The 13898-nt window shown below is 32.7% G+C and overlaps 1 protein-coding gene across 1 annotated transcript in view; it reads right to left on the reverse strand.

Annotated features, from left to right (window-relative positions):
* Positions 1 to 4370: 4370 nt before the first annotated feature.
* LOC147067189 (uncharacterized) overlaps positions 4371 to 13898 on the reverse strand; it is a 99551-nt gene continuing 90023 nt past the window's right edge. Inside the window, exons 15-18 of the mRNA XM_085954896.1 lie at positions 10569 to 10729; positions 9300 to 9375; positions 6251 to 6418; positions 4371 to 5703 (exon numbers count right to left, since the gene is read on the reverse strand). Coding sequence (XP_085811022.1) covers positions 5558 to 5703; positions 6251 to 6418; positions 9300 to 9375; positions 10569 to 10729 — 551 coding nt within the window. The 3' untranslated portion in view covers positions 4371 to 5557. The remainder of the gene's footprint in view (positions 5704 to 6250; positions 6419 to 9299; positions 9376 to 10568; positions 10730 to 13898) is intronic.

Consider the following 13898-nt stretch of genomic DNA (forward strand, 5'->3'; position numbering starts at 1 on the left):
TCTAAAAATTTAAAAAAATTCCAAGGATGTACAAGATATTCATTAATGCATAGATTCATATCGATATCCAAAATTTTGGCAATGTGTGTGTGTTTAACCCTTTTACTACTATCCGGCCGATATTTCAGCTCACCCTACCTATGTAAAAACTCCCACTGGGCCTGGATGAATCGGCCGGTAGTTTGGAACCAAATTTACGACTTGTTCAATTTTTTATTGGTCATATTTCGTCCGATGTAGACACACCACTATATTTGCTCTGTAATATGTATGACTAATATTTATTTTAGCTTGCACTTGTTAATAATTTATGTCATAACACCCATAACTCACTTACTCATAAGCCGGCTCGCACATCAGAACTCGCCTCATGTCGAATTCGTCGATGTGACGTCATCGTTATCGTCATAACACATGCCGTCAAATGGAGCTTCGCAGATTGGTGAATTGTAACTGAACAACAAATTCGACAGGTCGACTCTTCAAACATGTTGGATGTCGCGAGCGCCGAGAACACGCCAGCTCGCGCTTGCGCAAAGCGCTCAATGCAGCCATTTTTATCTAGACGTCAGTACGTGCACGCCGATCACTGGGTGCTTGATAAGTTCTGCTGCAATAAATGATCCACTGTGCATGGATATTATGCCTAATAATTGATGGATCCAATGTTTTTGAATTTTTTATTCAGACCCCTTTTCCTTATTTTGTTTTTGTTACAAAATTTACTTGGCTCTTTTTACCCCAATGGATATATTATATAATTTTTAGTTAGACCCCTTTTCCTGATTCTATTTTACCACGTTTTTATTAGCTCGTTTTCTTGTTTGTCCAGTACAAATCTTGCAATCTTAGAATATATCAGAACATGATGACAATGCATTTTTTTAATACTTTTAGCCATCTCTAAGGAGAATTGAATTCATTTTCAGTTAATTCTGTTTTGTATGGAAAGTTAGTCCGGAAAAAATCCGCAAGGTGACGCTTCGATCGAATTCAATGCTTGCACTTTTGCGTAATGGCGTTAGACGATTTTGAAAAAAGAATGAACTCGCTTTCTTGTTTTTTTTCTTCTTTTTTACTTCATATCAAGTACAAGTTTTAAAAATTTCATGTTATTTAATTAATAAATGTTTGAAAATTTCTTATAATTGCTCTCTTTATTACGCATTTGATCATTTTCTTTCAAGTTGATGGGATAATTCATCAAAAATTTTTTAAAAAAGTATTTATTAATACATAGAATTGTCAAGTTCATATGGTTCAACAAAATTTAAAAACGTGGTATGTAAAAAGTTTTTTTTATCTTGTAATTATTTGTGACCACACTAATTCTTAAACTGAGTAATAATTTGAACTCAACACCACCACTTAAAGACATACCATACCAAATAAAACCATACCTTCAATACAAATTTCATAATTCGAAATTATTTCAGAGTCTACCGCTAAAGTGATAAAGTGATAAATATTATCAAACTTAGGGTAGGTTTGTATCAAAATATTAGCACGTATTGTAACAATTACACGAAGTTGGTTTTTATTGTTGCAATAAGTGCTATATTTTAACAGAACCTATCTTGCTGCTGTTAAAATATCGCACTTATTGCAACAATAAAAACCAACTTCGTGTAATTGTTACAATAAATGCTAATATTTTGATACAAACCTACCCTAAGTTTGATACTATTTATCACTTTAGTGTTCGATAAGTATAGAATAGACCCACTGGGATATAAAAATATTCAATAAATCGTAATAAAGTACACTATTTCATGAGCCAGTCATTGAAAATTGTGACAGACTCTTCGTAAAACATCATAAATTGCTTATTTTAAGAAGGTAATAAAAATAATCCTGACATTTTATGACCCATTAACACAAACGGAACCAGAAATTTGGTAAGCATATCTATGATCGTATGATAAAAATAAATAATTTTAAATTTTAATATTTTCCCCCATACAATTCATAATTCGAATTTTTTTTCGATTTTTGGTCCCTTGGAATTCGTATTAACGAGGTTTTACTGTACTTAATTCCATTATCAGCAGTCCTCGTTAGGTACTGTACCGGATTATTTTGTAGAATGCTCTGACCACTGTTTAGTCGCAACAAAGAAGCTTCAGGGTACTTTGCCTTTGTCCAAAACTTTTAGTTTCTTCTCAATACTATAAGAAAAACTTCAATTATATGATGTCACCATCTATAAAAACAATACGAAAGATGTTTTTCATTTTTGGCATGAATACGATGGAGGTTTAAGCGAATCAGTTTATTTCTTGCATTATTGACTTTATAAAAGAAAAAATTCGTAAAGGATTTAAAAAAAATCACTTTAATATCGAACGGCTGCGCTCACCAAAATAAAAATATACCCATCTGCAGCGCTCTGCCAGATATATAAAAAAATAGGAATACATAATAAATTAGAGCAACTTATTTTAGAAAAAGGGCACACGATGATGGAGGTAGATAGTGTCCACTCGACCTTGGAAAAACTGTGCACTCCTCCATTATACTCCCCTACGGATTACATGAACCGTATCAGGAAAGCTAGACCATCTAAACCTTAAATCATAAAGCATCTAGATTATAATTTTTGTAATGCTTCCGATACACTCCCCAGCAATTACAGCACCATTCGACCGGGAAAAAAGTTGGAGATCCTACCGTAACACAGATCAGAGGGTTGCTCTACAAACACGGGGAGGTCATGTACAAACTCCGACATTGATAACTGGACACTACTGCCTCAATGGAGGATGCGGGATATATACACAATAATACTACCAATTTACACAGAACCGAAAAAAATTGACAAGTCTAAGTTTGAGCAATTACAATCCTTAAAGTTATATATATATATGCATCGAGATTATCATTTCTTTTACGATAATCTCCAATTCTGATTTTGTTGATTACTTAGGTACCTACTTACCTTCTTTTTTTTTTTAAAGATATCAATAATTATAAGAAGAAAGTTTAGTTTACTAGCAGGCATTATGACTGTTTATTAATAGGCATTATTAAGAGGTTGATTTGTTTTGTAAAAATGAAGATGATTATTATTGTATTATTATGTATCTGTTGCTTAAGAATAATATTTATTTCGATAAATAAAACGTCACGTATAATAAATTTGTTTAATAACTTTTCATATTTTTATTTCCCCTTCACTCGATAATTATTACTTATTTATATGTCAAATTTTGGCTAGGAAGATAAAGGTTTGTTCGAAACTGACTATGTATTGGTTTGGTTAAATATATTTTACGCATACAGTTAATATCATTAAATAATGCAATTATCATTTCTTACCCGGTGCAAAATCTGCTGTCTAAAATACGCGTTAATTTAAATCCGCTATCTGCTCCCTCAACCACAAAGTGGATTTAAAAACCCAAATAAAACCAGCTATATGCCTTTTACCCACAAAAAAAATTATAACGACTAAAGTGTTAAATATTGTATTATAAAATATCATTTATACTGAATCCGATGTAAGGATCTAATTTTCAGTTTATTTACTTTGTAAAAAACGTGAGGCATTGTTGACTATATCAGTTTTATCCTTCTCATGAAAAGTTGTTTTTTTACATAGCGGATTTTGCAAGCGTGGCGACGATATTTACTAAAATGTTCAAATGTCATTTATTAAATGGACTTGTCTATAAATAAACTGATCCATTTTTTTAGTAAATAAAATTTAGCTTTAATTTTTTCAATCACAACAAAAGTGAAATTTGGTACGGCCACCAGACGTTTCCATAGAAATGTGAATTGTGCGGCCACAGTTAAATTTTATGTGGGAACCACTGGTCTTAACTGTCTATCTCGCTCTAAAAGTTATCACAGTCAAGAGAGGGGCAGTTAAGACATAGCACTTTTTGACAGTTTAGACGGTTAACTTATTGTAACAATTAACAGCCTCAATACATAAATTTGATAAACTACTGTCGATAGCCACCTTGTGTATAGAATAGATTCGCAAGAGCTCGCGTCCGAGCTTACTTATACGCCAGACCAGCAGTGATCAGTGAGTGAGTCAGAATATCAAAGTATACCTACGCCTAACAGTGGCGAAGACTCCATACTAGGCGATTATTTAAAGCCTACCTTCTTAAGAAAAATAATTTTTATTTTCATGTCGACGTATTTATATAATCACAAATAATAATACATTCAATATGCCCAAAGACATCTATCGTAAAATTGACATAATTTTACGATCTTTTCCCATATTTTAATAAGCACCATCTATGGCATCTCTAGAAAGTTTAAAAAAAATAGAACACACCGCGTTTCGCTTCACATATTGTATAGGATTATTTTCGCGTGAAACGACGGGTTTTTCAATATGAAGTTTTTTTCTCATTATTTCAAAATGTCTGGCGTCCCGCATACAAATGTACAAGCTGTTTCGTTAGCGCTTACGTCACGAGAGCGCATTTATTCAAAATAATTAATAAAAAGATAATTTTAAAAAAATATTTTTATGGGATTAAATCACATAAATATGTATTGATTGTTGTTAAAAATATAAAATAATTTATCTCGTGATTTTTATTTATTTATTAGTTCACTCGTTAGACAATTAAGATATCTGATATTGTACCTACCTAAGTCTGTGTTTTAAATATAAAAGTATTTTAAAATGTCTAGTTTTACGGGTTAAATTATAAATTGTTATTGAACATAATACATACAATACAGCAACGGATATTTTCATAGATGAGGTAATATATTTTGAGTGTAAATGTTACGTTTATAAATGTTTAGGAAAACACATAAGTAATTCAAGCTAATTGCTTATTTTTATGAACTAATTATAACAAACCAATTAAGCTTTTGAAATTTCTTCGTTTTAGCGTACCTATTCATCAGTAGTAATATTGGGTTATCTTCTTATTTCCCGCAAATATATTTAACATGCATGGTTACTCCCACAGCCTACCTCTTTCAAAAAGTCACCCTTCGCCACTGACGCCTAATATGTATAATTATATTGTAAGCAAAACTAAATACTTATTATTAAATTATTCCATCTTAAAATTATTGAAGTTTAAAAAGATATCATTGTTAAGATTAGTTATCATTAAGATGAAGAAAGTATACATCATGTAAATGTAATAAGAACTGTATGTATTAAAAACAATTTTAAAGTAAAAAAGATATAAAAATGCTTACAGAAGGAAGAGTGGCAGTTTTTAATATAAACAAACGAGCTAATCTTATTTATCACTATTGGTACATTATTGGTAAATCTGGATGTAGGGGAAAGGTGTACAAAATGGCAGTGGGGCAAAATGAACTTTTACTCTACTGCCGAAATGGTGCAATCGAACATGATGCAACTTGCACATGAACAATCCACGACACGTCTTTTAACTATTCAGCTATATTTAGTTGACTTAAAACATATGTTATGGTTCATTTTTCATGCATCCATAAATTTGAGGTCATTGTCATTCTTGATAAAATTGATATTGTATATAACATCAGAACATATGATAAAATATAATCACATCTTGCAGTCTTCGTGAATTATGGTCAGCTATCATTTCTGATCGAAAACACTGGAAGAGAGGGTGATACGGTATTCACCGTTCTTGATGAACTCCAGCGAGTCGAGTTTCAGAAAGCTCGACGTGTTGAAGAGGTCATCGGCATGATCCGTATATTTGGTGGGGTTCTTGGAAAAATCTGCATAAAATGGAATAGTTAATACAGCAAAATCGGTACATTAACCCATTATGACAATGTGCCTAGAATTTAAGGCAACCCATTCGTTCGCCGACTACGTAATGATGACGTAATCGGTATTAAAATGAATTAATACCAATTTTTTAGTAATTTTATTTAATCATAATATGCAGCTAACAAAATTAAGTTGAATGGGTAAGTCGTCACTTTTCTGATTCATGGAACATATTTGATGCACCCACGGGCAAAACAACACTTTTTTTTTAAGTTGAGTTGTGACAACGTTTGCCTTGGGTTATATTGCAAATAATAAAAAAAAAACAAAATTATTTTACAAACAATGATAAGTAGCATCCACTTTTTGTGGAGTTTTGAAATCCCAATTTACTGAAGTTTCAAATGAGCTGAGGCTGTGATGTAACAATGCCCTATGTTGTACCAACCATAATATGACAACAATATGATCATTTAGAATTAATTATTCTAACTGATCACAAGTAATCCAATCTAGTGTGCCAACTAAACGTTTAAATAAAGTAGCAGGTACCTTTAAAATGACAAAAGCATGCTTGCGCAGGCATCTCTTCCATGAAGTTGGGCGGCATCCTCCGAATGTTGCTGAAGTGGCAGGATGAGCCGTTGCCAAAGTCCAAGAACATCACGTGGACTATATCGCCTGCAATACCTGCCACTAAGGCTCGATACCAGCTGCCATCTAACATTAAACACACATTTCAATAACTACATACTTATATTTTTAACTGCTGTAAAGCCCCGTTAACAATACTGATTTTTTAATTTTTTTAATATTTGTAGGTTCTATCAAAAACTGGAACTGTGTTGAGGAGTTTGAAAATTTCATTGATTATCTAAATGACCTTACAACTCTAATGATCAAATCTTCGTTAAATGAGATGGCCCCTATGATTTTTTTTGATTCATAACAAGTCACTAACAGATAACATTTGATCATTTAATTTGTAAAATGATGTTCAGATTTTTTAAAATGTAATCTTGTATTTGTGTAGAATTGAAAGCTTTTATTGTACAGTGTAACCCTCATGACACCGGCGAGTGTGCCGATACTAAATCGAACAAATAGTGAGGACGAGTCTTTCCCTATTACAATTCTAGCAATGCCTCCAGTGGTACCAATAAACCAATCATCAACTTTCACGTTTACTCCAAAATGTCCGATGATCATTCCATTTTGTGAAATATTAGGTATGAAAATTAATATGCTTGATAAAGAGCCCATTGATTTTTTCAATGCGATACCTGATGAGGAATTTTAACCCTTTTACTCCCATTCGGCCCACCATACCTATGCGACAACTCCATCTGGGCCGATCCATCGGCCGAAAGTTTGGAACCAAATTTACGATTTATTCCAAATTTTTTCCTATCATATTTCGACTGGTGTAGACAAAGCACTATATTCACTGTGTGTTGGGTGTGAGTAACATTTATTTTAGTGTCAGCATTGTTTATAATTATGTCATACCCTAATAACTCACAAGTCATTATTGCTCTGCTGTCAAACTTGAGACCAAAGAGGGTCATAAAAATAATAAAACATTTTTATGACACATTTTAAATTCTGATATTTCTTTTAGTTGTTTTATGATTCATTTATCACATTACAAAATGAATTTTGTAATTTTTATGAAGTGACTGAACAAACAATGGATGCCCACTGTTCTTTTGGTAGGATGGTGAAAAAATACATGAATAAATATTATTATAAAATATGATTTAGTGCTTTGAAACTTATTTTTTGAAATTACTTCATTCCCATATCAGTTAGTCCTCGATACTGTATCGAATTCTCTTGCGATTTCATGAATTGAATAATATTCTTGAATACCTTGACACTATACGATTTTTTTTGATTACTTTATAAAAATTCTATTTCATAGAGAAATAATATGTTTATTTTTTTTTCTGTTACTAGATAAGAATACATTATATTATAAAATTTGATATATCAATTATAAATAAAAAAATGTTGTCACACTTGTTTTGTAGTTCAAACATAGTTTTATCCGTTCATTTCTAAATAAATATTGATACATTATTTTTTTCTTTTGTTTTATTGGTGTAAACTATCAATATTATTACTTATTATTGCTTTATACACCATTGAGAACACACGCAAAAAACGCTTGGGAGTTTTCACATATGCTAGGATAAATCAGCTGGGAGTAAAAGGGTTAAAGTCTAATTGTAAAAGAAACAAATTAAAATGCAGTGGAAGTGTTAGCTACTTCCGAAGCTACTTACAATATTTTCTCAATACATGTCCAGAGATAGATTTTTATTGATTTTCTGAATGCTACACTTCAATAATAATGAAGAAGTTGCTTCGAGCTTAAGGAAAATAAATCAACTTATAAATTTTTCCAACCAAACGGTGGATATTATTTATGCTCCCAATAAACAGTTTACCATTGATGAGTTGTTAGTTTTGTTGAGAGGAAAGTATATGAAGGGCAAGAAAGCAAAATATGGTACCCGGGACCAGTTGTGGGATCGACAAATTGTAATCCCGAAATCTTGGGATCTAATTTTGGCTCGGGATTGGATTCCCTAGCGGTGCACCTGACACGGAAGTGGGTGTAAGGATCACACCAGAAAAGTTGTCCAAAAACTTATTGATGGCAAAACTGGAGTCGGCCACAGTCTTCATATGGATAACAATTACAATAGTGTTCTTGGGTCATTATGAAGGCTATCCACTCATAACCGGCACAAACAAGTATAGGTGACAACCAATCGGACAGCTAGCTGACAGCTGATTTGTAATCAGTTTGGTTTGCCATTTCACCAACAACACTTGCAAATTGTGCAAATTTATTTCGAAAAATCATGGTTCAGTTTGCAAAACTTACCGTGCGCTGCTACGTCCACAAAATTTTGTTCAGCGATGAGGCACATTTTTGGTTGAATGGCTACATCAATAAGCAAAATTGCCACATTCGGAGTAAAGAAAATCCACAAGCCATTATTGAGACGCCGTTACATCCACAAAAAGTCACTGTTTGGTGTGCTTTATGGGCTGGTGGAACCATTGGTCCATATTTCTTCAAAAATGTAGACGGCCAGAACGTTACATTCAATGGAGAGCGATATAGATCCACGATTACCGACTTTTTTGTTCTCTTATTCAATGGCATTAATGTGGAGCTGTGGTTTCAACTAGATGGCGCAACATGCCACACAGCATGCGCCACAATCAATTTATTGAAGGAAACATTCGATAAACACAGAATTTCGCATTTTATATATCTATACCTCTAAAATCTCTACCATTTACATAAAAAAACACTTAAAGTCTAATAGTACTAATTGAAAATGTCCCTCTGAGGCGGACGAAACCGGTCCTAATTTATTGATTAAAAGTGGAATAAGTACTGCAAATTTTTTTTTATTAAATTACACAACAATCTAATAGTACTGACTAAGTCATTTTAATGACATGAACCATTGTCACGTAAAATAATTTGCAGTGAATGTGTTTAACCCAAAACAGTCTGCATGCTTGATATATTATTGTCATTGTCACGTATTATGGGGAATATGGGAATGTTCATTACCTTCAAACTTGGCGATGCATACTTCCTTCGAAACCGGCTTGTATGGTTTACTTGTCTCATTGCAGTAAGCAGCTATCTGAAGAAGAAAATTAATCAAGAACAATATTAATATTATTGTATTTTTCAGTTTATATGCATTATCATAGTTAGATATTAGAGGGTCGTAGTTTCCAACTTGCGGCTGATCAAAAAATGCATGTTGTTTTCTCAGTGTATATATTTTAATCCAGTGAAAGGAGTCGATGGGTTGGCCGAACGGCCCAACAACTATTCCTTATGAATAAATCTGTACATACATTTATACAACCTCCATTATAAGAAAGTTCATATGCTCTGTTCAGGATTGAATATGTAATTTACTTCTTTATTTATGTTCTTATGACCAAACCATTAGCTTTGAACAATGTGGAAATATGAAATAAGATTAACCCATTGGCTACCGAATTTATTTTTGTATATAGAATATTAAATTGATTTCCAAAAACCAAATATTAATAACTCAAAAAGTATGTATTGAAATCATTTGATTTTTTGAACATAAATAAAAAATGGATGCTTTCATATGTATAAAGAGTCAGAAAAGAAAACAAAAATATTTGAGGGAGATGAAAGGTTCAAAGTGCATTAATAACTCATTTAGTGCTAACACCGCGACTGGCGCGTTTGTAGCAGTTGGTCATTCAATATAATTAACGTGTTATTTAAATGTGGTAATTAAAATGTAATTTAAACTTCAGCAGTGATTGTGTTAATTAACTTGTTGACTGCGGAGCATTTAATTACTATTTAATTACCGCATTTAAATAACATGCTAATTATATCGAATGGCCAATTAACTAGTGTACAACAGGTGTACCGTCTGCGTGGAAAGGATTAAAAACTTTCGTTTATTTTTCTCCAGAATTTAGAGTTTAGTGCAAAATCAAAAATAAATTACGTCCTGAAAAATATTGACAAATGTTGTACCTTTTGCGTTTCTAGCAATAAGCTTAACTCCACGAACTTATTTCTATGTTTGACAAGTTATAATTTTTTGTTCCTATACATTGAAATTGAAGTGATAATTTTTAATAAAACTGTATTATCCTGCATTTAAAATCGCTTCAAAGGTTTACAAATATTTTAACAGGTGTTCGTTCTCAACCCTGATAAAAAAAGGTCAACAACCTTGGTAACATAGATTTTGAAGTGCATTCCATTTAAAATTTATTGAATCCTTTCATTGATTTTTACAAAATTTTCAGTCTACTCAAATAGATTACTTGATACCTGTTCATTGAGTGCATCCATCTTTTCCATGGATTGAGGATCGCAGCGGACGCAATATATAGCACCAGATTGCAAGTCGGTATTATCGGTGATGACTAACATGTCAGACTTGCTCAGCTTTTGGTACTCCATCATCTCCATCATGTAAACAGGCATCATAGCTGCAACAACACAATTCAAGACCGCTTTTATGCTATTTATGAAAATACTAGCTGACTGGTCAACATTTCATCACGCACAAGTCATAAGGGGGTGTAAACTGAAAATTTTAGTTTTTCAGGAGAGCAGAAACAAGACCTTAAGGGGGAGAGGCATAGAAATTCATTGTCAAATTAAAGCTTTAACCATATTTTAATCGATCAATACCTATCTAAGTAAATACAATGGGAAAAATAAAATATATTTTTTTATTTCAAAGACAAACCAGAAAAAAACGGCTAAATATAAGGGCTCTACTGCCAGAGCTTTTGAATAGTTTAAGTAGTTTCTTGAAACAAAATTAACAATTTAATATTGTTGAATAAGTTTTCTTGGAACTCCTGTGTCTCATTTGTCAATTAATTATAGTTTTAATGTTTTTTTTCAATCTAAAAAACATCTATTTTTAGGAAAAATAAAAATAGATTTTATTCGGTTATTTTTGAATAAATGTATCAAGCAAGAATGGTGATCTTATGAACATATTTTTGTTAATTTTTTGATATATTTTACGTTATTATTTAATTACGTTTTAATATTAAAAGTTGAGCCATTCATAACTAACATTTACCTACCCAGGAAGTGGCGCCATGGTGGAGAGAATTGGCATTATTGGGCATAATATAGATTCTTGTTGGATTGTATACGCATCAGCTACGCGCTGAGTATACATACGTCATAACGCTGCCAATCGCGCCCTCGAGGAACTGTCATATGTGGCAGTCGCGTTTTGATTTCGTTTGATTTTACAGTTTGCTTTGCTTTCAAAGTTACTGAACGTGTGTAAGTTTTGATAGGTACTGTGTTTGAGTAATTAGGTACCCATTCAATCGCGAATTTGTGACAGCATTAAATTAATACAGAATCGCTTTTAGATTGGTATTAATCTGCCTGTAACAGTGTCCCGAATTTTAGTGTTAGGTATAACGTGAATTCAGTGCATATTTGTTTTCAGTTTTCCTAGGTAGAGATAGGTTTTTCACTATGGAGGTAACTAAATCCTTAACCTTTAAACAGCCCAGCTGAAAGTACTAGGTATACTCCCCAGGGCCCAGGAATTAATTATATTATAAAAAAATTAAAAGAATAGTGAAAAGTTTAATATAATGCACTTACATATATGAGACCTCAATTGAAGTTCGGCGAAAAAGTTTTTCATACACAATTTCGTGAAAACGTCTGAAAATTTTCAGGTATGGTAGGGTTGTCACAACACTGCACTTACAAGAATTAGTTGAATTTTTTTTTTTTTTTTTAATATAAGTATTTTGAAAAATAAATTTTATAGTATTTTTGTAAAATGTCACCATAAATACTTATAGCACTAAGAAGTATACTAAACACATTAAAATCACTAAAAACTTTCTTGTGTATGGAAAATTTCTAAGCACGGTTCAAAACACAGAGCAATGTCGCACTGCTTGCACAAATACCTAGTTTCTTTCCGTCTTTTCTGATTTTTTGTATTGGCACATACGTAACATCTTCTTGCCGCATTAATTTTATTGTTAGTAGGTGGTATTTTACCCAAAAAATGTCTTTCTGTTAGCCTAGAGGGTAAGGGTGCTTTTCGCTTCAAAAGAGTTTTTGGTTCTAACTTATGTTTTTCGATCAGTTGTCCGATGACTTTCAATTGAAATTCACCCAGCGGTTGTTTTTTTCCAGTTTTTTGTTGGAACAATACATGGGCATTCAGCAGAGATAAATCTATCAAATGGAAAAAAAGTTTATTGTACCATTTGACAGTTTTTCTTGTCGAATTTACAGAAGAAATTATCATATCATTACGATCCACAGCACCCATGTTTTTATTGTAATCAACAATGCATTCCGGCTTGGAAATCGGAATTTTAGTCTTATAGTCTACTTTTCCAGTAGGTTTGAAAGTATTGTTGTGAATTGTGGACAACATTGTAACATCCTTTTTATCCTTCCACGCCAAAGCCATAATTTCGTCAGTATAGAATGTATCGGTTTCCCCTTTTTTCAATTTCTTAGTAAATTTGGGCATCCCAATTCTGTTTCTCCTTACGGTTCCACAGGCATTCGTCCGGTGATCATAAAGATACTTGAATAACGTTGGGCTGCTGTACCAGTTGTCAATGTACAATGTACAACGTTGCCCGATATACCGATGTAATTATTTTTCTCAATTTCAATTTGTTTTCCGGTATAAATGATTACATCTAAGACAAAACCAGTTTTGCAATCAGCCATTACAAAAAATTTTATTCCGAAACGACTAGCCTTCGTCCTGATGAATTGGCGGAATAAAAGTCTGCCTTTGAAAAGGAGAAGACTCTCATCAATACATATGTTCTGATATGGACACATGTACTGCTTGAAAGAAATTTTCAGTTCCTTCAGGACCTGTCTAATTTTATATAGTCGATCTCCGGGAACCTGCGTTTCATTGTCACAAAAATGCAACATTCGATGCATCAGTTCGAAACGATTCCTGGACATGGTTTCGGAATAACATGGTGAAAATAACAATCTGTTGATAGACCAGTGTTCAGATATTTTATTCTGTGAATTCCTTGACATTAGCATACACAGCCCCAAAAATGTGTACATATCATCAATTGTGCAGTCTACCCATCGCCGTAGACGATCACTCAAAACTGTGATATTTTTTGTGGCAAATACAAATTGTCTGTTGGTCTCTCGGACTAACATTTCAACAAAAGAAATATCGATGAAACATTTGAAATAGTCCATTTCGAGTGCATCCGAAGTCAAATTATCAGCTTTGCATCCCGAAACGTTAGCATCGAAGGAAAATGCGCGTGGCTCAAACATATCCGATTTCCACTCAATTGTCGGTCTTTCAGTGGATTCCGGTGTGATAATTTCACTTTCATCGACTTCCAAAGTTTCCTCAAGTTCGACATCCGAATCATCACATCGTCTTCAGATTCAACTGTTTCGATAAGGTTATCGATTTCACCAAATTCGTCGATCTCATCCATTTTGAATAATAAAATTTGTAAAACTAAACTCGTAAATAAAACACTTTGTATACGCAAACCGAATCCGAAATACAAATAAAAAATAGTCACAACACTTAGTCCTTAGTCAATTTCTATCTAAAACATTGAAAATCTTTCTTTTCATTCAAGTTTAGTAGGT

The sequence above is a fragment of the Rhyacophila brunnea genome, unplaced genomic scaffold (genome assembly GCF_057557595.1).
Source record: "Rhyacophila brunnea isolate RB1 unplaced genomic scaffold, BYU_Rbru_1.0 scaffold_4, whole genome shotgun sequence".
NCBI lineage: Eukaryota > Metazoa > Arthropoda > Insecta > Trichoptera > Rhyacophilidae > Rhyacophila > Rhyacophila brunnea.